This window comes from Ilyonectria robusta, assembly GCF_021365365.1.
Source record: "Ilyonectria robusta strain PMI_751 chromosome Unknown BGZ61scaffold_24, whole genome shotgun sequence".
NCBI lineage: Eukaryota > Fungi > Ascomycota > Sordariomycetes > Hypocreales > Nectriaceae > Ilyonectria > Ilyonectria robusta.
Window position 1 is genome coordinate 300,016 of NW_025764458.1, and position 23,387 is coordinate 323,402.

General features: G+C 55.9%; 10 protein-coding genes across 10 annotated transcripts; 5 read left to right on the forward strand and 5 right to left on the reverse strand.

Moving 5' to 3' along the window:
- Nucleotides 1–676: 676 nt before the first annotated feature.
- Nucleotides 677–1,280, forward strand: BGZ61DRAFT_460188 (uncharacterized protein). The gene is made up of 4 exons (XM_046247000.1): nucleotides 677–785; nucleotides 839–874; nucleotides 952–1,067; nucleotides 1,117–1,280. The coding sequence occupies exons 1-4, from the start codon at nucleotides 773–775 to the stop codon at nucleotides 1,168–1,170; spliced, it is 219 nt and encodes a 72-aa protein (XP_046098621.1). The 5' UTR covers nucleotides 677–772; the 3' UTR covers nucleotides 1,171–1,280.
- On the reverse strand, nucleotides 1,281–2,266 carry BGZ61DRAFT_460191 (Sin3 associated polypeptide p18-domain-containing protein). Its single transcript, XM_046247001.1, has 2 exons — nucleotides 2,101–2,266; nucleotides 1,281–2,028 (listed from the first exon to the last, which is right to left on the reverse strand). Exons 1-2 carry the CDS (start codon nucleotides 2,184–2,186, stop codon nucleotides 1,392–1,394), a joined length of 723 nt encoding a protein of 240 aa, XP_046098622.1. The 5' UTR covers nucleotides 2,187–2,266; the 3' UTR covers nucleotides 1,281–1,391.
- Nucleotides 2,267–2,392: 126 nt separating this feature from the next.
- On the forward strand, nucleotides 2,393–3,745 carry BGZ61DRAFT_509258 (uncharacterized protein). The gene is made up of 2 exons (XM_046251993.1): nucleotides 2,393–3,243; nucleotides 3,295–3,745. The coding sequence occupies exons 1-2, from the start codon at nucleotides 2,527–2,529 to the stop codon at nucleotides 3,616–3,618; spliced, it is 1,041 nt and encodes a 346-aa protein (XP_046098623.1). The 5' UTR covers nucleotides 2,393–2,526; the 3' UTR covers nucleotides 3,619–3,745.
- Nucleotides 3,746–3,756: 11 nt separating this feature from the next.
- On the reverse strand, nucleotides 3,757–5,918 carry BGZ61DRAFT_112241 (26S proteasome subunit RPN7-domain-containing protein). Its single transcript, XM_046236940.1, has 5 exons — nucleotides 5,616–5,918; nucleotides 5,494–5,538; nucleotides 5,139–5,419; nucleotides 4,317–5,078; nucleotides 3,757–4,263 (listed from the first exon to the last, which is right to left on the reverse strand). Exons 1-5 carry the CDS (start codon nucleotides 5,683–5,685, stop codon nucleotides 4,045–4,047), a joined length of 1,377 nt encoding a protein of 458 aa, XP_046098624.1. The 5' UTR covers nucleotides 5,686–5,918; the 3' UTR covers nucleotides 3,757–4,044.
- Nucleotides 5,919–6,945: 1,027 nt separating this feature from the next.
- Nucleotides 6,946–7,840, reverse strand: BGZ61DRAFT_112277 (uncharacterized protein). Its single transcript, XM_046236941.1, has one exon. The coding sequence runs from the start codon at nucleotides 7,549–7,551 to the stop codon at nucleotides 7,078–7,080; it is 474 nt and encodes a 157-aa protein (XP_046098625.1). The 5' UTR covers nucleotides 7,552–7,840; the 3' UTR covers nucleotides 6,946–7,077.
- BGZ61DRAFT_483209 (uncharacterized protein) lies at nucleotides 7,717–8,287 on the reverse strand (the record flags this gene model as incomplete). The annotated part of the gene is made up of 2 exons (XM_046249466.1): nucleotides 7,717–8,201; nucleotides 8,233–8,287. The coding sequence occupies 2 exons, from the start codon at nucleotides 8,285–8,287 to the stop codon at nucleotides 7,717–7,719; spliced, it is 540 nt and encodes a 179-aa protein (XP_046098626.1).
- A 1,995-nt stretch (nucleotides 8,288–10,282) lies between these two features.
- BGZ61DRAFT_112289 (uncharacterized protein) lies at nucleotides 10,283–11,128 on the forward strand. Its single transcript, XM_046236942.1, has one exon. It carries the CDS (start codon nucleotides 10,353–10,355, stop codon nucleotides 10,887–10,889), a length of 537 nt encoding a protein of 178 aa, XP_046098627.1. The 5' UTR covers nucleotides 10,283–10,352; the 3' UTR covers nucleotides 10,890–11,128.
- Nucleotides 11,129–11,637: 509 nt separating this feature from the next.
- On the forward strand, nucleotides 11,638–18,245 carry BGZ61DRAFT_363990 (uncharacterized protein; the record flags this gene model as incomplete). Its single annotated transcript, XM_046241479.1, has 12 exons — nucleotides 11,638–11,890; nucleotides 11,998–12,769; nucleotides 12,824–13,453; nucleotides 13,510–13,894; nucleotides 13,948–14,834; nucleotides 15,127–15,143; nucleotides 15,721–15,855; nucleotides 16,274–16,436; nucleotides 16,496–16,581; nucleotides 16,693–16,819; nucleotides 16,884–17,957; nucleotides 18,026–18,245. 12 exons carry the CDS (start codon nucleotides 11,638–11,640, stop codon nucleotides 18,243–18,245), a joined length of 4,749 nt encoding a protein of 1,582 aa, XP_046098628.1.
- A 217-nt stretch (nucleotides 18,246–18,462) lies between these two features.
- Nucleotides 18,463–20,433, reverse strand: BGZ61DRAFT_460200 (concanavalin A-like lectin/glucanase domain-containing protein). The gene is made up of 2 exons (XM_046247002.1): nucleotides 20,095–20,433; nucleotides 18,463–19,971 (listed from the first exon to the last, which is right to left on the reverse strand). Exons 1-2 carry the CDS (start codon nucleotides 20,187–20,189, stop codon nucleotides 18,756–18,758), a joined length of 1,311 nt encoding a protein of 436 aa, XP_046098629.1. The 5' UTR covers nucleotides 20,190–20,433; the 3' UTR covers nucleotides 18,463–18,755.
- A 423-nt stretch (nucleotides 20,434–20,856) lies between these two features.
- Nucleotides 20,857–23,073, forward strand: BGZ61DRAFT_460202 (family 57 glycosyltransferase). Its single transcript, XM_046247003.1, has 3 exons — nucleotides 20,857–21,242; nucleotides 21,401–22,167; nucleotides 22,218–23,073. Exons 1-3 carry the CDS (start codon nucleotides 21,166–21,168, stop codon nucleotides 22,877–22,879), a joined length of 1,506 nt encoding a protein of 501 aa, XP_046098630.1. The 5' UTR covers nucleotides 20,857–21,165; the 3' UTR covers nucleotides 22,880–23,073.
- Nucleotides 23,074–23,387: the final 314 nt, after the last annotated feature.

Here is a 23,387-nt window from a genome sequence, read left to right on the forward strand (position 1 = left end):
AGACAATTTTCCTGACGGACAAGAGACGCGCTATTAAGGTGTGGGGCCCGTCACGTGATTTGTCTTGGCATTGATGATATCTCGAGAGAACCACGAAACGAAAATAATACTCAACAGCATTTGTGTGTCCCTCTTATATTCTGCGGCCCTGCATAAGGTTGTTTTCGGCAGGTGACAAAATCATCACGTACAATCAGCAAGGTCATTGCCTACAGATAGCAGGGTCATCGCCTACAGACAGCAAGGTCACTATCCACGGGCATCAAGGTTGTCTGTCGATTATCATGTGAGATGGTTGAATTGAGCGCTTGAAGCAAACTTGGCTGAGCAACATATTTATTGGGTGGATTATTATATCTGCTGGTACGGCATGTTATAATACTCACGTATCTCTAGTGTTTGCAACTGCTCGATGGATTTAACACGACTGGTGTAATTGAGTAAACATACGAGTAAATCCACAAAGAGGTTGATTAGAAGATATTTGACTAGGTTTAAACCAGGCGCAACCTATACGAAACAATATAAGCACATAGACATAGAACACTACCAAAATAATCACAGACCATAGGTGCAAGTGAGAGGTATAGGGTATGTCGGTGAGTTGGGCAACGCCTGGCCAATGACATGCATTGGAATTTAGTTACCTAAGCCTTAAACTTCAACTCCCGCGCATCGTCAGTCCAAGGTGAACGACCTCAAGCTCGACCACCCAGCCGGCCAATTCGCCTCCCACCCGCTCCAGCCAGACACCCGCTGCCGTCGAGTCAAAATGGCGCACCTCAGTATGCCATGCACCTCTCCCATTGACCGCATCCTGCTAACCGCCCTGTGCCAGACGTCAAGCCGGACCCGGCTTACCAGAAGTTTCAGGGTGCGTGACTTCCCCCGTCCTCCGGCATTCGAACCGACCACGTCCTCGAGCTGCCCCTCTAACGCGATGGAATACAGCTATGCAGAAGGCCCGCCACAAGTTCTTCCGATGGACGCCCCGAACCGCCAGAATCACCGTCATCTACGTTGCCGTGATCCCCACCATCATGGGAATCATTGCCTACAAGACCGACGTGAGTTAGCCGAGGACTGCCGAGAGTGCAGTACACTGACGATCTACAGGGACTCTGGGACTTCCGAGGGAAGCGAAGGGGAGATCTCATCGTTGAGCGATAAATTCAGTTTGGGATGTGGTGGCGTGGGACTTGTGTACATATATTGGGTTCACTCTGGGATAGAGACTGCATCGGAATCCAGTCGAGAGAAAGAGACTACAACAACAACAACGTGCCCAATTTGATTGACGTGAAAACCTCAGATGAATTGCTCCTGAAAATTGGGTATAATATAACGTGACGCCGCCCTCCTGGCCCTCGATATGCTTCGGGTATCTTCCATCACCGCCATCCCCTGCCTCTTGCTCTTGGTCCAGAACCAGGGCCATCAGGTAACCTTTCGCCTCTCCTCCATTCTCCCATAGGAAATCCGCCTCCGATATCATCTCTCCACCCACCCCTTCCTCCCCGGGGGCCACCACGACCATTGCCATTCTCCCGGCTCTGGAACCCTCCCCGGAAGCCGCCACGACCTTCCCGCGGAGCCATGGCTGGCTCTCTCCGGGCGATCGGTGATGGAGCCACCGAGCCATCCGACAGAGGCGGTATCACAGCGCAGGATATATAGTCCCCAACCACGAACCGGGCGTCGTTCAGTGTTTTGTCCTTATCCTTCAATCCCTTCACTGATCCGTCCATCTCGACATCGTCCGATAGTTCCACACTCGGTTCTCCCTCGCCAATGACGATGCTGCCTAGATCCTTGACACCGAACCGAGGTTGTGAATTGCTGACCGTACTGGTATTGCGAAGATCTGGGAAGACGAGCTGGAATGCGAGGCGGGCACCGATGGCGGGTGAGGGGAGGGCGGACGGTTTGGCAGCTGCTAGCTCGAGGGCGAGCTCCTTGAGGGTACAGTCAGACCATGTGTATATCGGGACATGCGGTGGTAAAGAGGGCGATCCAAACTCCTCTGGTCTGAGAGTGAGTTGAGTTAGCACGGGCTGGGATCGCAAAAGTTGAAGCTGCAGAGATGCGGTTCCATCATACCTGTGGAAAGTTCCTTGGCGATAGAACAGCTGAACCAGAAAGGGAGCCACGTCTTCGCGGGCCGGCTTCGGCGGAGGCGATGACATATCGAAGTTATGGTACCGTATTAAAATATCGAAGAGTCTTGTTTTCGTCGAGTCATTATTTAGTTGCACATTGTTCTGGTCGACAAAGGTTACATGATGGCCGAGGCCTGCGCGCATCACTAGGCTCACCACTGAATTAGCCGGGATATTTCCGCAATCGATAACCAGCATGCGATGGTCCTCATGGGTCCAGTAACTTACACTTTGCGACATCTTCGTCAATCCAGTCAACATCAAGAACCACCTGTTTGGTTTCATTCCTTTACGCTACGAATACTACAATCTACTGATTAAGCCTACGAATAGCATCCCCGAACTCCCGAGCGTCGCACCCGCAAAGATGGACTTCGCTGCGTTGATGAACAAGGAGATGTCGAAGTCCAAGAAGAGCAGCAGCGACAACAAAAAGTTCCTAAAGCGCTCCGAAGTCGAAGCCCAGCGCAAAGAAGCCTATATCGCCGAACAAAAAGCCCTCGAGACGGAGCGCGAAGCCAAGGCTGCGGCTAAGCGCAAGCGCGAGGAGGACATCGCCGCCGAGACCGTCATCCGCGAGGACAAGCGCCGTAAGCTTGCCGAAGAGTCGCGCAAGCGCCGGGAGGAGCAAGAATTTGAGGAGGAGCGCGTGCGACGTAAGCGTCTAGGCCTGCCGGAGCTGGTGCGGAAGACGGGCGAGGAAGAGGAGGAAGATACTGTCGCTGGAGGCGAGGATATACCCGAAGAGGAGCTGGTGGCCAAGTTGCGGACCCTGGGCGAGCCAGTGGCACTGTTTGGAGAGGGCCATGCATCGCGGTTGAGGCGATATAGGAAGTTGACAAGGGTGATGACCAAGGGGCCGATCCCGACGACTCTGGAGCTGGTGGAAGAGAAGGACATGAAGGTTGATACCAAGGTGCCCCAGGATCAAGAGGGCCGGAAGTGGCTGTTCCGGCAGCTGGCGAGCTACTTTACAATGGTTCTCACAGAGTACGAGAGGGCCATGGATGCCGAGAAACGGGAGACGAGCGCCAGCAAGACGGCATACAACGCCATGGTACAGACTCGCGAAAACATGAAGCCGGTAAGTCTCTTCCACGACGCTGCAAGCCCACCATGACTGACACCAACACAGCTCTTCCGCAAATTCGAACAAGGCGACCTCGAAGACTCCATCATCGCGCCCGTCATCGAGATCGTCCAGGCGCTGCAGGAGCGCCGCTACGTCGACGCCAACGATGGGTACCTACGTCTCAGTATTGGCAAGGCAGCATGGCCCATCGGAGTCACCATGGTTGGTATCCACGAGCGTAGCGCTCGCGAGAAGCTGCACAACGGCGAGAAGGGCCACGTTATGGGAGACGAGATCACACGCAAATACCTGCAGAGCATCAAGCGCTGCCTCACCTTCGCGCAGGTGCGGTGGCCGCCGACGGATCTCCGGCAGTTGATGGGCTGAGGACCGGACGCAGGGGACCAAAACATGGGGATGGTCCGCGCGGAGGAGACCAGGCTAGGCTACAAACTACATTAATGATACCCCCGCAAGTTAGACAAAACGGAGCAAGACAAGAACGATTAAGGACACCTCATCTGGCTCTCTCCCCGGGAATAACAGGTTCGTGATTGGTCTGTGTAAACTATGCCCCTTTGCGCCTGATCTAATCTTGCAAGGTACGTCATTTGACGTGCCGTAGTAACCGGGACCCTGAACGCCTGGGCCGTGATGTATGCATTCTCAACTCTGATTCGGTATCGTCGTTAAATGGCCTCTTCTCGCTCCATCCTCCCCAAAATAATCCGCCAAACAACGGTGGTTGTTGTCAAATAGGCATGGCTCCGCGGATAATTCATCCTCCACTCGATTTGGTCAAAGAGGAGACGGTCAGTTTTGAGCCTCAACTCCACTGGGGAGAGACTTGTCGTCGAACCACTCCTCAGTTACCCTGGCACCCTGCTTTTTCTGTCCGGCCACTTCGAGGCCGGCAGCCATGAGACTCATACGGCGGAGTCTCTCTCTGGCTTCCTGCTCGTACTGACGCGCAACCTCCAGAGCCTCCTTCTGCATCTCAAGACGAGGGTCTGGAACGACGGCAATAACCAACTACACCATCATGTTAGTAACGTGCTTATGTTGGATTAAGCGAAGACTCGTACCTTGTTCTTGCCGTCCAATCGAGCCTTAAGAGTGCCCTCGCGAATCATGTCCACGAGTTCTTGTTCGATAGTGTCTTCCTTCTGGGCAAAAGCCTCGTTCATGGTGTCAATGGTGACACATGAGAAGGGTACGAAATACTGGACAATAGATTTGCTGCGGATCTGCGCGTATATGGCGGGGACGTGTCGCTGCAGGTGGATATCCAGCATATAATCGGTGCGAACTGACTCAAGGATCGACAAGCAACTCGAGTATCGGCCGTTGACGAAGAGGCTGATTGCCTTTCGGATATGGGACTCATGCTCCAAGAACGTCCGGAAAGACTGGTTGTCTAGCACACGAGTCTGTAGATCCTTTCGGTCCATGGTGGCCAGGGCTAGCAGCCCTCCGTAGACGGCGATGTCGTTGGGGCTTGCGATGTGGCTGTACGTTGACGAGGGCACGCTGAAGTCGGCCTGGAGGAAGCTCTTTGCAGCTTCTTGGTAGTGGTTGAGACCCAGGAGGGCAATTCCCGAAACGATCTTGGTGTAAACCTGAAGGGACTTATCCTCGTCGTTCATTTGGACGCCGGTGATCTTTCCGAGGTTGGAAAGGGCCATAGACCAGTCGCGACGCTGGAGGGAGACGCTGACGAGATGCATCCCGCAGTCGACGATGTGCTTGGCAGTGCTCACGTCTTGACGCATCCTGCTGTATGCTTCCGCAGCATCGTTAAGGGAACCGATCTTCTCGAAATGACGACCGAGGTCTTCATGACCCATCTAGGCGGGGGAATGCTGTCAGCTGACTGCAATGTTAACACTTAGCCGGTGTTGACTTACCCGGATGCTTTCCTTGATTAGATTGTTCTTGTATCCTTTCAGCTCAGTCTCGAGGCGTGCGGTTTCTGCCTTGTTTGCACGCTCAGTGTTTTCTACCCACCCATCATCTTTCTGGGCCTCGGGCTCGTTTGGCGCCGCCATACGAATGTAATCCCATGCTTCTGTGTATCGTGTCACGTCCGATCCGGCCTTGGCCTCCACTATGGCGCCCTTGAGGGCATCGACACATAGCGGTACCGAGCACTTTCCGATGAAGATGAGGCGATCGAATCTCGTCCGACCTGGAAGCAACGCACGCTCGGCGTTAGCGGGAGTATGGGCAGAATGCTCTGGCAAGGGGCGGGGGATAACGCACCGGTGTAGTTCTGGAGGTATAGATCGAGGTCGAGCTTAGGCTGATCTGGGAGCAAACATGGTCAACATTCGGCATTCACAGCGCAGCACAGCAGCGGGGAAACAGCTTCGGAGCTGGCCAACCTTTGACGATGACGCCGCCCATGTTGTTCATTTGGGTAAAGAAACCCAACAACGCGCCGGAATCGGCCATGGCGTAAGCGGGTTCGAAGCGCAGAACACACTGAGCTCAGCGTTCTCGATGCGGAGGAGCTTCCAGAGCTGGTCGTTTGGGGCCGGAGCAGGTGGAGGTGCGGGCGGCGCGCGGCGGGCAGGCTGTGGTGGGGCAGTTGGCGGTTACCTGAGGTGGGGAACAAGCGCCGCAGCGCTCTAGGGTAAGGCGCTTCTAGGATCGAGGCGCTTTCTCACGCACAATGAGACAGTGAGATGGGAATAGAACAGTTCTGCCCCCAAACCCCCAGTGGCAAGTTCTCGGATCCGGAGACCCCGGATTACGTCTGCTACATTCTCCGATGCCGGTCTTGGGAATAAGCAACTAGCAGCGCCGTATTGTCTATTACCGAGCGCATTGCATCACATCGTGGTTGTCGATTACGCAGCACATTGCATGACATTTCTAGTGGCGGCCGACTCTCACTCAACCTTGGTTTACCTGGAAATAGACAACGGTCCACAGTATGACCGGGCCGGATGGGGCGACGCCAATGTTGAGATGTTTACTCCAGGCTTTCGGCCGATTATTGTGATGTGGTTTTGCTGGTCTGATAATATGTGACATTGGATTGGACAGAAAGGTACCTAGTATTACAGGGATGTGGCCGTTGCAGTTGGCGATTCGCCCGCAGGACGTCTCGGAGGATACTGGCCAGAAAACCGCGCGATTCACGCAGGGATAATTCAGCTCGCCGAGATGCTAAGAGATAGGGCCTCGTCGTCTAGAAGTCTCGGACGAACGAAGGATGGATATCGGCATCTGCAGTGTCGTCATCCCACCGCCTGACCGGGTTCTTGGTCGGCCGAGTGGCTGGAACTTGTGTTATTCCCGTTGTCTTCTAGAACCCTGGAAACGCAATCAAGGTTGCAGAAAGTGAGGGTTTCCACAATAGCACATCGTCAAGAGGCGAACCGCACGATCTCCAACCAGCATTAGTGTCAACCTCCCCGTTCTGTAGTGGCCGCATGCTTGAAGGCTGGACCCTTGAATTCCCCGGCATTCAACAGACCCTGAGTCGATAATGACGTCCTGGGACGGATACCGGCAGCGTCGGGTGCTACCAGCAAGTGAGTCAATAATAATAGAGTGAAAATGGCATTTCAACATTGCCGTCTTCGGCACCGATAGGGCGGGCGATTCATGCGTCGACGAGATGCAACGCTGACGAATAGGACGAGGGTTGCGCCACTTGTGTCAGCGGCAAAACTCCGAGATGGACAAGAAGGAAGCACGAGCATCGGGAATTCGGAATGACAACGATAGACGACCCCCAAAGGACCCCCAAAGGCTGGACTGAATTGATGGTAATTCAACTGAAGGGATTTTGAGGCGGATGATGGAATGCATCCATTCTCGGAATCCCATTTCAATTTAGAGTAGCATTGTTGAAAATCCCGTAGAAGCAGTTGAAACAAAGCTTGGATGCCAAGCTTTTTGTTGCCAAGACATACGTATCCGAATCGGGTTTTTATCCCAGGCCACCACCATTTCACTCTCCACTGTAAACCAGCCAAAGAAAAAGACTAGAAAAGAAGAATAGAGATATGGACCGACCGGCCCTGGGCTGCACCTGCCAGGCACCATTTCCACCAATGACATGGCGGCGGGATTGGACAAGGGGACAAGGGGGCAAGGGGCTCTGAATGTGGACGTTTGATCTGGCACGCACCCTGACCCGAGAGTTCGTTGCCGAACTGAACGCTTGTTCTGGTAGAAATGCTTGGCGCCAAGATGAAGCCGGCGGCCGAAACCCGTAGGGCCAGAGGGCAGAGATGTGGAAAAGCAAGGGAGTGATGTCATGTCGAGTGCCGGGCGACCCATGGTGGATGTGATGGACCCCTGCATGTCGTGAGGTGAGGGTTCTCAGTTCTCGGTAGCGGCCCACGAGCGCGGTGAAGGACACTGGAGTTTCGAGGGGACGGACAAATGCAATTTTAGTGCCTCTCTGGTCTGGCGCAAGTTCGCAGCACACAGTGCACAGGGCATTGTCGTTCCAAGTTCACCATGCTCCTATGCGTTGTGCGTCGCGCGTGCTACTTCGTACATACGAGATTTGGAGCCCCTACGAGGCCTCTGACGACCCTGTGGGCTCCCTGTGGCGCCGCCGACAGCCCCAAGAACGATGGAAACCTGGCCGCTGCCGCACAGTGCAATGCAAGGAAGACCAGAGCGGCCGACAGCACGGGCGCAAGCCGACCGTGGCGCGTCGGGCGATGTCCGTTCTCTCCCGGAGCCGAAGGTCGTCAGTGGCCGCCCAGGGTGGGCTCCAGAATTAAGGTTCTCTCCTCGTTCGCTGCTGGACGCGGTTGGGTCGAAGAACGACGGCGGCGCTCTCTTGTCTCGTTTGCGAACCGTCGTCTTTTCTCCGCCTGAGGGTTGTGGTCTGTACGATGGCGTAACCTTGCAGGACGCGAGTGGGTGGGCGCTGTCGGGGATTCCGCCCGTGTGCTGCTGAGTCAAATTGCTGGTCGACGGGATTTGGCTGAGTGTTTCGTCTGTGTTTTTGGTCGGTGGATGTGTGCGTACCGTCTCCCCCCAAAACCCACTGGTCGTCTAACAGGCTACCTAAGTTACGGCTCATGGGGTCCAAAGGGACCTTATTCCCATCAAAGTTCGGCCCGTTTTCTCCTCTGGCCGTTGTTGGCTCGATCGAGTCTCTTTGTCGGACTGTCCGGGGGCGGGAATGCAGACTCAGAAAGTCTGGGGGGAGGGGGAATAGAGTTGGGAGTTCGTCATTCTAGATGGTGGCATTTGTCGACGCGCGCCTTTCTGCCGTCATGGTCATGGTCATCCTCACTATCCTCACCATTTTCACCCAAGGACGACAGTAATTACAGGTACAGCTCCATGCTGAGAATACTGAGCGGGTACCTTGATACGTGTAGCAGACGTACCTGGGTACCAGCTACGGCTTCTAATCCGAGATGAGCTCACCGGGCACAGTGCCCGCGTATAACACGGGAACAACTCGCTTCTCCACACACGCTCGAGTCCTCAGTCCTGACTCCTGCGTGGGATTTGCCGCCCTCACGCAGTCCAAGTGCAAGTCGCCAGTCCCTCTCGGGTCCGCTCCTTTTTCAGAGTTGCATGCATGCAGTTGGGCCCTTTTTTAGCCCCCCCATCGTAGGATGGAGATCTGGGTGACGAGGGCAGACGGTCTCGAACATTGCCCTATTGCCCTCCCCCATGCCCCGTGGTGCCCCCCATCCGCATTGCGCCAGGTCCCCTAAGGAAGCCATATCCAGCCTCGATGGTCTGTGTTGTCTGCATGTCCTGCTGCATGTCCCTCTGCGTGTCCCTCTGCGTGTCCCTCTGCATGCCCCCTCTTGCCCCATCTGCTGACCCTTCTTCGCTTTTCGCGGCTGGTATTGCTCTATTGCTCTTCTCGTGCGGGCCTACGTGCGTTCGTTCGTTCGTTTGTTCATTACCTTAACCTTACCTCAGTATGTGTACCAATCTAGGTTGGCACCGTCGAAAAGGTACACGGTCGAGCTGGCCCCTGGGTCTCCCCTTTGGGCCAGGCCTGAGAAATTCCTCTAAGCCAAACCTTGGGCCTGACGGACGAGGGAGACGCGTACGTCGATGATGAGGAGAATTGGCGAGTCCAATGGCAACTCTGTGCTCGTACGCCCGTAGATTCCACGGGGCATTCGAGGCCTGTGGCTGGGGCTTTGGGGCGCTGGACTGTCACCTCGCGGCCACTGGCGCGCGCTCCTGAGACTGCTCGGTTGAGCTTATTCCACGATGCCCCTCTCCCCCTGTGCCCTGCCTGTCCTGGCCGTGGCCGCCAGCGTCCCCCTACTAAATCTGCTGTTGTTTTACGGAGACGGGCTGCACCGCTGCACAGCCCGGATGGTGGAGGTTGCCTCCATCCTCACCGTTGTCCCTGTCCCGTCGACCCAGGCCGGCCAGACACTTAGGTTCCGTGTTAGCCGTCCACGGGGGTGGGAGGAGGGAGGAGGGAGGACGGCAGCCCTTCCACACCCATGCGGTTGGGCGTCCTGATTGATTCGACCACCACGCGCAGACGCACGACAGGCACACACGAGCAGCAGCGAGACTGGGAGAGAGAGAGAGACAGCCGGAGCGACAGCGGGCTACCGGAGGCGCTCCCCTGGCCCACCAATCCCGGCGACGAGTACGTACGCCGTCCGATCGTCTCAATTCAATTCGTATGGCTCCAGCAGTCTAGAGCCGATCCGCAACAAATCGCTCTCGGTCGTTTGCACCGTGCGAGAAAAAAAAAACCACAACATGCTCAAGCCACAGGGCAAGCAATTCTCGGCCTCTCGCCTTCTGCCTCGTTGCAGCATCCAGCATCCACCTCGACCCCCATCGCATCCCCATCTCATCCCATGCCATCATTGCGCGCTATCTGGGTCGCGCCAATTCGGACATCGGATATCGGACTTGACGACGCTGGGGCGTCAACACATCCCTTCCATGTCCCCCATCCCCCATCCTCCGGCCGGCTGCTGAACTGGGCTGGCCTGGGCTGGGTGTGGGTTCCTTGGTTCCTTGGTTCCTTGTCTTTGTCTCTTTACCCAGTTGGGACACCTCCAAAAAGAACCCTGTCGTGTTCTTCGGGGTTTCTCTAGTCGCCTCATCCACTCCACCAGCAGGTTACTACTACGTAGGTGCCGTACATGCTCCGTAGCCGCAGCCCGTGGCACCTGTTTCCAGCGACTTTATTACTTTCCCACTTGGCCCATCTCGTCCTTGTCGTTTGCCAGCCCGTCCAGAGTCTCTCGCCCCTTGACTCCTTATCTAACTGGATCTCGCGCGTTTCCCCCCACGGCATTTCCCCTCTCCGCCTTGCCCTCGTCTCACTCTCGCTCTCGCTCACATCGCCCTATTCTCTTGGCCCTATTCTCTTGGCCCTGTCTCTTGGCCCTGCCTTCAAGGCCTTGGCTGCTTGGTCTCGCTCTTGGCACTCGCTCTGTCGCCCATTTTTTTTTTCTTGGACCAGCGCCTTGACCCATTTACCGCCGCTGCCACTGTCCCTGGCACTGTGCGCCCGCCGCCGAACCCGCGTATCGCCGTACCGTGCTGCCCGTACCGTGCTCGCCGGCACACTGTCCTACGCCCCCGAAGGACGCCAGCGAACGCCAGCGCCAAAACGCCGCCCCGAGCCTGACAGCGCTCTCCACTCGCTGCGCTGCACTCTGCACAGCGCTGACTGACCAGACGGCCCACCGATTCCCTCATACCTCGCGCGTTCCGCTCTGTTCTGGGCTCTCTCGCTCGCTGTCGCCCTCCCGCCCCGGTCGCGAAATCCGCTTGAGGTTCCCTCGCCATCCCGCTCCTCAGGCTCCTCAGTCATCTACAACCTCTCCCTCACCACCAACACCACAACCTCGCCGCCATCCCGCCCTATCGTTCGTCTCTGCGGGAGCTGCGTTGACGTCCCGCCCGCTGATGGCCTAGGCCCGCGACTCTTGGGGCAATTGGGACATGGGCTTGCCGCTGGCCTTGCATTATACGCCCCTGCAACTCGAGTCTCGTTCCGCTGGATCCCCCCCTCGATCACCCGCCCGCCGTCGCCTCTAACGCACTCGCTGTCGCTGTCGCTGTCGCTACCCATCGCCTCACCTCCATCCGCAACAATAGTCCTCGCTCGCCAGTTTGAATAGCGGCCCTCGTACCCGAGAAAAGGTGAGCACCGTCCCAGCCTCTGTCTCAACAGACGCTCCCAAACGTCTACATGCACGAATGCCTGCGCATGCACCTACCAACGCCCACCGCGGCTCCGTCGCTGGTGGTGCTTGGTGGTGCTGTGCTTGGTCCTCAGGTGCATAGCGCAAGGTCCCTCTTCATCCCCCAGCGCCATCCATCTTCTCCCCTCCACCCCAGGCGCCCAGCGCCCAGCGCCTCCATCTTCATCATCGCCATCACCATCACCATCGTTTTGCTGACCCCGTCTAGCCTGAAATGTCTCCCGATGTCGCCGAGGACGACCCTGGCCAGGCGTCGACCAACGACTGGCAGGCTAACGACGCTCCATCGCCATCTCTCAGCGCCAAGTCGGACAACGAAGACGACGATGGTAACAACTCGATCGACGCGCCATCCCAGCCCATCCAAAAACGACGACGAGTGACTCGCGCCTGTGACGAATGCCGCCGCAAGAAGATTAAGTGCGATGGCAAACAACCTTGCACGCACTGCTCCGTCTACAGTTACGGTATGATTCGCCATTTATGCTTCCTCCTTGGGTCTCTTGACGACTCATCAATCCTCTCAATTACGCGACGCCTCACTACAGACCTCGAGCTGACAAACTTCGCTTAGAATGCACATACGATAAACCTTCAAATCGAAGGAGAAACCCCGCACCACAATATATCGAAGCCCTCGAAAGCCGCCTACAACGGGCCGAGTCGCTGCTTCACAAGTTCATGCCCGACGTCGATCTGGCCGACCCCAATCTGGATCCAGCTATTCAGCAAGAATTTCACAACCGCGAAAATGCCCGGTCTGGCTCCAAGGCTCGGCAAATCTTGCATACTCCTCAGTCGCAACATTCTCAGCTCGTTCAGCCCGACCCCAACGAAGCTCATCTCACCTCCATGATTGATTCCATCGGACAACTTGAGTTAGACGACCGAGGAGGTTGGGATTTCCATGGAGTCTCGTCCGGTGCCGTTTTCCTGAAGCGAATGAAGGAGCATTTCCGAGGGATGCTAGGCCCCGTGGGAAAGACCCCCTTCCTGGCACGACCTGATCGAACTCCCGGCCTCGCGAACCTCGACTCACCTTCGCCAGCCGCTCACTCGCCATTCTCCGCCGTACCCTCTTGTCCTGAGCTCCCGCCTAAGGAGGTGGCCCGTAAGCTCTGCTACTACTCCCTCAGCTGCGCGACATGTCTTGTCCGTATCGTCCACGTTCCGACGTTCTACGAGAACTTTGAAAAGTTGTACGAAAAACCGCTCGACAACCTGTCCCAAGATGAAACACACTTCCTGGGGCTCCTGTTTGCTGTCATGGCCTTGGGCTGCATGTACAACAACTTGGACGATGACTCGGGAGGCGGCATGGCCTTCCGAGAAGCCAGTGAAGAAGGGTAAGACCGACTTTTGAATGCCAGTTATCAAATGATGCTAACTCATCGTGACAGAATTAAATACTATAACTCGGCACGAGCCCTCCTGCAAGACATAACGGAGTGCCGCGACCTCACCTCATTACAGGCTCTCCTGTTTATCATTCTTTTCCTCCAAGCCACATCAAATCTCAGCGGCTGCTACTCTTTTGTCGGCATCGCTCTCCGCTCAGCGCTACGAATAGGCCTCCACCGACACCTGCAACACGAGAAGCTCAACACCATCGAGGAAGAAGTACGAAAACGCGTCTTCTACGTGATACGACAGATGGACATTTATGTTTCAACCTTGCTCGGCTTTCCCCTCCTCCTCAACGTCGACGATATCGATCAACCCTTTCCTGCCGAAGTCGATGACGAATTCATCACACCCACGGGAATTCTGCAGCCGCCTATTGGGACGTCTTCCTTCTTCGAAGCCTTCAACGCTCACTCCCAGTTGATGGAGATTCTCTCTAAAGTTACGAAATATGTCTACCCGATGAAGGGTCTGGGCCAGAGCGTCATGAAGGACAACAAGCCGACATCAACCTACCTCATCAGCTACGGACGGATCAAGGAAATCGAAGCTGAATTGCACTCTTGGTTTGAGAGGCTCCCACAGAACTGGCGTCCGAGCGCCGACGGTCCGATTGAAGTCGTACGGTACGTTTTAGTCAATCTCATAGCTTGTCTCACAAAGGTCCTAACTTAATATTCAGGGTGCGCCATCTGCTGAGGTTTGCCTATGCACACGTGCAGCTGGTTCTGTATCGACCCTTTCTACACTACGTATCTCCCCGCCTCAGCCAAGGAACCAAGGTCGATGAGCTATCATACGCTTGCGCAGCGGCGGCAATCAGTGTGTCTCGCAATATTGTGCACATTGGTCTCGAGATCCGCAAGCAGCGTGTTCTGAGTGGACCATATTGGTTCATGCTTTACACCGAGTTCTTTGCCGTCCTCTCTCTGGTATTCTATGCTACTGAGAACCCAGAGAAGCCAGGATCTGGCGAGGTGTTGGCCGATGCCCGGGCAGGCAGACAAATGATTGCTGCTTTGGCAGAGAAGAGCATGTCTGCCGAAAGGCTCTCGAATGCCCTCCAGGTATGTGATGGAACTATAGCCCCTAACCGCCTCTGTACTAACCGATTACTTAGGTTTTGTTTGATCAACTGCCCGATCAATTGGACCCTGGCCGCATGCGAACAGTGCCCTCCAAGAAGAGATCGGCGCCAATGGGCCGACCGTCATCTGTTTCATCGCAGCAAACCACGATGCCCACAAGCATGTCATCGCGACAGACGACAGACTACGTTCGTGGTACCAGTCAACTCACCAACACCAGCTATGCAACGAGTTTCACGCAGGGCACCATGGACCATGTGCCGACGACCAGCGGTCCCAGCTTCCAAGACGGCGCGTTCTCGTCCAACTTTGGAGACTTCATGTCCTTGGACATGCAGGCCCGGCATACGCCCGAGTCCACCAGCACAGCGGCCAGCTCGCAGCGCAACCCATACCCGTCGCAGCCGCTCAATATCCAAAACCCCGTGAACAAGCTCGACTCGCTCATGTTCCCATCGGAAGATCCATTTGCTTATCCCAACCAACCGATGATGGAGCTGGGATACCCTGGCAAATCGGACCCGCCGAGCAGCGTGTCAGACCAAGGAGGCCAGGACATGCAGCTGTTCCTGACGGGTACATTTGACGATGTGGAGAGCCAGATCTTCGGACAGCCCCCGCCGTACATGATGCACCAGCAAGGCCAGCCAGTGATGAACCTGTCGAACCAAATGTTTGACCCTGGCATGATGGGGATGCAAGCTTCCCCGAGCCACCCCATGGTGCCACACCAGCGACACCCGCAGGCGCAGGGGCAGTCAAGTGTTCGTGGGCAGCACCCAGCGCACTTGATGGCAAGTCGACGAGCGCACACGCAGCGGCACCAGGAGAGGCAGATTCAACAGATGTTTACGGAGCAAGGCATGCAGGCAGACTGGGGGAGTTTCTTTGGTTCTGGACGGGGAGGATTTCAAGGCATGTAACGGTCGCTACATTGATACCCATTTTACGACACGGGAGGCGTGCAGGCGCCGGATACTTTTGCAGGTGTGAGGAGAAGTGAGAGGTGGAAGAGAGAGTGGAGGAGCAGCAGAGGATGATGAACAGGTATAGGGGGAACAAGAGCTGGGACACGGAACGCCACTGCAAAGGTCAAAAATCGGCGGCATTGCTTAGAGGGGCCTGGCAAATAGACGGAGCAACCTTTTTGGGAATGTATATACGGAAGCAAGCGGGATTGTCACTTGGAAATGATGACGAACCGGAAGCAGGGGAATGATGACTTGGAGTGTGAAATCATTTTTGGATACTGGATGTATTGATGAGAGATGGGGGCTGCATCTAAATGTAGATATAATGATGATACATCTATTGACCATCTGATGATTAAAATGAAGTCATTGAATTGTGAATTAGTCTTTTGACAGTTTGATGAAGAGCCCACCAAGGACTTGAGCTGTACCCCAGCTTCGTTTCGTACCAGACCGAGACGAGTCAGGCGGGTGACAACCGCGAGACGACCGGCTCCGGATGCCGGTTTTGTTGCTTAGAGAGCTACATCCCTACCTAAGTCACCTACCGACTCATGCCGCCGATTCGGTGCCGCGCACAGTGTTATGTCCGACATATCCGGCACGGAGCTCCCGACCAGGGCGCGCAGGAGCGAGATGGGAGTCGGCGGCGAGATCCGCTGTCCTCCGCTACCCGCGCGCCGTCAGCTATTGCCGAGTGGAGAGGACGGGTGTAACCTTGAAGCCTCGTCCCTGGCTTTTTGTGTAGGTGGTACGTACGCATGTGAATGGTCCCGCTGAAGAGGGAGACGACAGGCATGTGTTTATCATCTGTGATTTGTGATCTGGGGATAGCACTGGGACACGGGTTCCAGGGCAAAAGTCCCAGACACCTTTACTCGGCTCGGATTTCGGCGTGGACACGTACGTACTACTTATGGAGGTACGCAGGCGCTGTAATTGCAGTCCGTGCTGGTTGCTGCACGATGGGTAGCGAGCGTAGGCAATCCTGGGGCAGTGCTTGGTTTTGTTGCACAACCGCGGTACTCCTTAATAGTACGCAGTATGTATGTATCAAAGCTGAGTTTCGTATCCTTATCTTTATCGTATTGACGGCTCTGGCTCTCGAACATCTGCCGCTAAGCTCACCTAAGCAAGTCGTCCGCCGTGCCGCGATAGGGAATCTGCTGCCGCTAATCTGCACCCGGGCCGCACTCAACCAGTCAACCCACTCACTCATCCACTCGCTGACTGACGACATCGCTGCTTTGTTGAGCTCGACGACCAGCGACGCTCATTCATCCGCGCTCTCTGAATTGTGTCGTTGTGTTTCACCTGCAAGCGACAAGGGCGTAGAGCGAAAGCGACAGCGAACGCGAGTGCGCATGTGTGAGAGCACAATAGGAAGCCCAACGGAACCGCCTATTGGACACCGCCATGGCGACCCAGCTGCCGAAGCCGATTTGCGGGGAGCCAGCATCCGCTTCAGCTTCAGCACCGGTTTCAGCACGTGCCGATAGACCCGGACCACTTGAATATGAGCTGGTGCTGGAGGATGAGTTTGACGCCTTGTAGGAAATCCCTGGTTGACTGATCAGCTTCAAGCCAGAGCAGCTAACACGGCGCATAGGTCTGTTGAGGTGAAGAAGGGTGATCATCTCCAAAGCAGCACTACCAGCTCTACCAGCACTACCAGCAGCACCAACAAGTATCCCGGTATGCCGTTGACACAAACTCTTTGACTACCTTGCTATTTGATCTCTATCCTCATATACACGGAGCCATAATACTTCCTTGTCCAATATCAAGCTGCTAACCTTCATATAGCTAAACTCCACGCCCGCAAGGTCGCTGCCGAACTCGGCGTCAGTGATGGCCTCATCTTCCTCCCCGGCGAGCCAACTCGTCTCTACGAGGACTCGGATCAGTCGCCTCCCTTCAAGCAGCGCAGATAGTACGCTCATATCCCTCCCGTCCCTCCCGGGCTTCTCATTGAACCCTCTCTGACCAAGTGATAGCTTCTACTACTTGACGGGTGCTGACTTCCCCGACTGCGCTGTCACCTACGAAATCGCCACTGACCGCCTCACCCTCTGGATCCCCTATGTTGAGCCGCGCCAGGTTCTCTGGTACGGTGCCACGCCGAATGCGGCCGAGGCCATGCGCTCCTACGACGTCGACGACGTTCGTTACACTGCTCAGCTGTCCAAGTTCCTCCACAGCCAGCTCCGTCCAGCCACTACGCTGTACATCTTGCACCCCGATCAGGTCCCCAAGTTGGCTGATCGCCCTCGCGGCCAGACGCACATCAACTACTCCAAGTTGCGTCCCGCCATGGACCAGGCCCGTGTTATCAAGACCGACTTTGAGGTTGCGCTTATCCGCCGCGCTGCTCTCATCTCGTCCGCTGCCCACCGCGCGGTTGCTGAGAAACTCCTGACCATGCGCAATGAGCAAGACGTTGAGGCTGTACTCATTGCCGAGTGCACTGCCCGCGGTGCCCACGCCCAGGCCTATCCCATCATCGCCGGCGCGGGAACCAATGCTTCGACGCTTCACTACGACGCCAATAACCAGCCGCTCGAAGGCAAGCAGCTGATCGTTATCGATGCCGGCTGCGAGTTCAAGTGCTACGCCAGTGACATCACCCGCACGCTGCCCATCTCGGGCTCCTTCAGCACCGAGGCCGCCGCCATCCACGCCATCGTCCAGCGAATGCAAGACGAGTGTATCGCCCGCATCCGCCCGGGCTGCATCTTCTACGCGCTGCACCTGCACGCTGCCGACGTGGCCATCCGGGGCCTGCTGAAGCTAGGCATCCTGGTCGGCAGCTTCGATGAGATCCAAAAGGCCGGTACTGTCGCAGCATTCTTCCCGCACGGCTTGGGACACCATGTCGGCTTGGAGGTCCATGATGTGACCGGCACCGACCGTCTCCTGATGCGCGAGAGCTTCCATATCGAGGGTGGTAAGCGTGAGATGGTGACTCCGACGACGTTGACCGGACTCCGACGCATGGCATCTGCTCCGCCGCCTTACAAGGGACGACAGGCCCTCCGACCGAACATGATTGTGACGGTCGAGCCAGGGATGTAAGTTATTCTCGTCTTCCGACGACTGTCCACCGTCTGGGATACACATGCACTAACACATTTCTCAGTTACTTCTGCCGGCCCTTTATCGAGGGTTACTTCCTCAGCAACGCCACACACGCTCAGTTCATCGACCGTGAACTTCTCGAGAACTACTACGACGTCGGCGGCGTGCGAATCGAAGACGACATCCTGGTTACGGCGGATGGGCATGAGAACATCTCGGCTGAGGCGCCCAAGGGCGACGAGCTGCTGGATGTGATTAATGGAGCATTTGAGAAGATCTGATGTAATTTTTCTTCTTTCATGTTAGTTTTTCCTTGGGTGTTGGTTTGGGTGGGGGTATATGGAGATTAGAGGTGGAACTATCTTTCCCTTTCCTTTCGGGAATTGACTTTTTATGAGTTGGAGCGAGTCTGGATTGTTCTTTACATGCCAGGTAATACGGGTAACCTAGAATGAAACACCTCTGAATATGAGCTTCGAAACATCGAGTTGACGGTCATTTTAACGTGGAAAGTCTTTCATGCTCATTACTAACTACCCAAAAAAACATGATTCTCCCCTCATGTGCAGCCGTTGCTTGTAATATACAGGAAACAAGGGCCAACGTAAAATGGAGAGCGTGACATGCCTCAATCATTACGCTTGATAACACTCCCACTCATTGCTCCATGCCATTGACAAACTCTTTCGTTTGGTGTTTTCTAGATCCAATTCGATGATTCCGCTGACGCATAAACAAGAGCTCTTACAACGCTTTTTACACGACCGTTTATAAGACCTTTTGCAAGACCTTTACAAGTACTTCTTGGGCATGCTGGCGCGACGGCGCTTGTAGAGGATGTAGGCGGTGACGAGAAGGCCCTGGGTGCCGAAGAAGATGAGGATGAGGAAGCGGTGGCCCGGGGTCCTCTCGAGGACAGCCTCGGAGAGGGATGAGTGGTGGTCGGAGAGGACAGCCTTGACGGAGCGCTCGCTGGCCTGGAACTTGCGGGTGAGCTCGCGGCGAAGGCCCTGGATCTCCTTGTCCAGATCGGTGATGCGGCCCTGCAGCTCGCGAATCTCGTCGACCTTGGACAGGCCGGTGCGGAGCTGGTTCAGGAGCTGGAGGATCTCGTCGTGGCGCTTCTCGTCCTGCTGCTGATGGCGCGAGGCGACGCGGTGCAGGGCGGAGAGCTGGTGGTTGGTGCTTTGGAGGCGGTTGTGCAGGTCCATGAACTGCGTCTTGGACGTCTGGAAGATATCCGGGTCTTCGTCAGCGAGGTCGCCGTCATCGTAGTTGTTCTTCTTAGCGTTGTTATTGTTATTGTTGTTATTGTTGTTGTTGCCGTTACTGGGAGGGTTCTTGTTGGGTGACTGCTGCTTAATGGCATTGTCGCTACCAGTGTCTGAGTTGTCGGACATGACGACAAGCTTGAAGACCTCGAACGAGTCGGGGGTGTCCGGGGTGGCGGCGGTGACACCGAACTGGTATCCGGAAGGGATGCTGAACTTGGAAGTCTCGAAGCAGAGCTGGCCATCAATCTCCACGCGGAACGAGCTGGCCGTCTGGCGCATCTTGATCTGAGAGGGGCGACCCAAGTTTCGGTACGAGTAGGGGCAGTGGCCAAAGGCCAGCTCCTCAACACGCTGTTTGCTGCTGTAGTCGGTGGTGCCGTCGTTCAGGTAGCCGCGGATCATGCCGCCGGGGCCGCCAGTCTTGTCCAGGACGAGGGCGAGACCGTCGAACTTGCCAACTGTGTAGATGCTGCTGGAGCCGATGGCACCAGCCCCCCCGCGGGCGAGCCAGATGTTGAGGTTGCCGCCGCCTCGCTCGGGGCCGTTGACACGGAAGTCGACGTCGGCGATCCACTGCGAGCGCTGCAGCGACTGCTGGGACCAGACGGCGCCGCGCTGGTTTCCCGGGGCGATGGGTGTGAGGATGATGCGGTTGGAGAGCACCTCGGGCATCTGGGGGGCGCCCTGGAGCACGAAGTTGGGGATCTGCCCGCGGCTCTCAGCTGGGCTTATTCTGTGCGTTGGAAGAACCCGGTCAGCAACAGAACCTCATATACACGCCGCCATTCCCATATTTTTTCTGGCATGGGATGGATGCGAGCACCAAGACGAACAGAGGGGAATTAGAGCAACGAACCTCCCGGCATGGCCGAAACTGAGCTCGCTGATCAGGTACTGGGCCTGCGAGAGGCTTGCTGCCAGCAGCGCGGTGAGGGTGAAGTCGAGACGCATGGCGAGATCGGAGCTCTCTCTCAAAGGGATGCCGTCGGGGCAGCAATCAAGGGAAGCGAAGAAGGGAGAGCCGATCAACGGGCAACGGGCATCAGCAAGATACTCGTGTAAGAAAAAGGAGCCCGGGCGTTCGAGGTCTGCGGGTCGCGGATGGTGCGAGGGAGGAGGAGAGCGAGGAGGCCCAGGCAAGGCTGAAAGAAGACGGAAGACGAACAGGTGTGAGGACACCTTTGCACTATTACAGGGAACGAGATGGGCGATGACCCCTGGAAAACGCCCAGCCTTGGGATCGCCTGTGTCGGAGCGTGGCTCGGAACGCCCAGCGCACGCGTAAAACACGGTTGATTTTGGGACGGGAGACGGCGAATTTCAATTGATTCAGCTTCAATTATGCCGAAGATGTCTCGTCTGTCTTTTCTTTTTTATTATTTTCTTTTGACAGCAATCCGCTGGACAATGGGCACGACATATGCAGGTCTGAAGCCACACGCGATCATCTCAGCCTCGGGCGCATGCCCCGGGACCCCTGAAGATTGTGGCTTGTGGCCCGTGGCTTGAGCTGCGGGCCCTCGCGAAGCTTGGTGATTGGTGGACTGGCCAATTCCCCAGGAAAAGGGAGGGGACAGGGAAATGGACAAGGAAGGGGTGCTTCGTCAAAACGTCGGACCAGGAACATTAGCGAGAAAAGACACGATCAACTTTCTTCCCCTGCGGAACTTCCCTGCGGAACATGGCTCCATTTCTCGACTAGCTGGCCGAATACGTCGTGGCTATTCTGGAAGCTTGGGCCAGAGACACTAACCCGCTTCGGGCCCCAGGCAAAACGGGGGCCAATCTCTCCTGAGCTGGTGATTTACGTGCCCTGCCGCTTGTATGCGCTTGGCATCGCACCTCCACTCCTCCAGCAGGCCGTCCCAAACCTCCAGACTTGTGGCTTCGAGGTCATGAGGCTGAAGCTGAGGATCCGACACTCATCATGGCCGAGTCCTACCCGACGCTGACGCAATGCGCCCTCGTGGCCGCGGCCTTTAAGGTCCTCTTGTTCCCGGCCTAGTGAGTTGCCTTGCCTCGTTGCTGCATACATATCCGCCACATCGTCACTTCCACCTGGCTGGTTCTCGGACTGGTCGGAGGTCGCAATGGTGACCGAGGAGGAAACCGACGCAGAAGACAGACGCCAGAGACACGGAAGCTAACAACGTCTCTCACAGCAAATCCACCGACTTCGAAGTCCACCGCAATTGGCTCGCCATCACCCAAAGCCTCCCACTCAAGGACTGGTACTTTGAGAAGACTTCGGAATGGACGCTCGACTACCCGCCCTTCTTCGCCTACTTCGAATGGGTCCTCGCCCACGTTGCGCGCCTCATCGACCCCCTCATGGTGCGCGTCTATAACCTCGACTACGACAGCTGGCAGACAATCTACTTCCAGCGCTCCTCCGTCATCATCACCGAGCTTGTCCTCGTCTACGCCCTGCAATGCTTCATCGACTCGACGCCCCTGGGCTCGAAGCGCGCCGCCCAGGTCGCCGCCCTGTCCGTCATCCTGTCGCCGGGCCTCCTGATCATCGACCACATCCACTTCCAGTACAATGGCTTCATGTACGGCATCCTCGTGTTGTCGCTTGTGCTGGCGCGTGGTAAGGCCACGCTGCTGTCCAGCGGCCTCATCTTTGCGACGCTGCTGTGCTTCAAGCACATCTATCTGTACCTGGCGCCCGCGTACTTTGTGTTCCTCCTACGGGCCTACTGCCTTTCCGCCAAGTCCATCTTCCGGATCCGCTTCCTCAACTGCATTAAGCTGGGACTGGGCATCGGGGGGATTTTTGGCGCTGCTTTCGGCCCATTTGTTGCGATGGAGCAGATTCCCCAACTATTCAGCAGGTTGTTCCCCTTCTCCCGAGGACTCTGCCATGCGTACTGGGCCCCCAACATCTGGGCACTGTACTCGTTTGCGGATCGCGTTTTGATCCACCGTAAGTTATTGATCTGACGGATATAACTGCACACTACTGACCTATGATAGTCGCCCCGAGACTCGGCCTGGCGGTCAACCAGGGAGCGTTGCAGAGCGTCACCCGCGGGCTGGTCGGTGATACTGCATTCGCAGTGCTGCCCGAGATTAGTCCAAGAATGTGCTTCGCCTTGACCCTTTTCTTCCAGGTGCTGCCTCTGATCAAGCTGTTTTTGCAACCTACCTGGGAGAACTTCATCGGCGCCGTCACCCTGTGTGGCTACGCATCGTTCCTGTTCGGATGGCATGTTCATGAAAAGGCCATCCTTCTGGTCATCATTCCCTTCAGTCTTATTGCGCTGCGAGATAGACGGCATCTGGGAGCCTTCCGACCACTGGCCGTGGCTGGACATGTGTCATTGTTCCCGCTCCTGTTTACGCCGGCAGAGTTCCCTATCAAGACGGCGTACACGATTTTCTGGCTGGTTGTGTTCCTCATGGCATTTGACCGCCTGGCACCAGCCTCGAACAAGCCGAGATTCTTCCTGCTGGATCGGTTCAGCACGCTGTACATTGCAGTGAGCATACCACTCATTCTATACTGCTCGTTGCTGCATCAGATCTTTTTTGGCAAGGCCTACGAGTTTATCCCCTTAATGTTTACGAGCTCGTACTCGGCGATAGGGGTCGTCGGGAGCTGGGTGGGTTACATGGTGGTGTACTTTACTGCATGAGATGCGTGCGCCAATCTGACTGGCGGGGGCCCCATTTGTCTCGTCCCCGGCCATTACTGCGGCTTTGCCGTTAGAGATACCCCGAAAAAGTAGATTTTATTTATATTGTCACGAAGAAATACGAATGCGGTGATGTCTTGAAGTAGCTGAATTGATCAGCTGCACGTCGTCAAATGTTGTGGCTTGTGTTTGAGAGTCTTGCCTAACTGAATGCTGGGCTGCCATTTGATTCGTGAAGCCTCTTTTGAGGCGCGGCAGCTGAGTCAGCGAGTCTAAATTGGGTAATTATGGAGAAGTTCCACGTGAGAAGCAAGGCTGAGGGTCTTTTTTAGAGCTAAACCACAATCCAGGATACGTTTGCAGAGAGTTATCGACGGATCCCATTTCAGACTCCCCAAATTCCGGGGTGCATATTGCGAATGAGAACGTGCACAACGTGTCATTCGGAAGAGGATGAGCTGTCTAAATGGGACGAATTAAGTGCACGTCAAGATATGGCTTATACGCC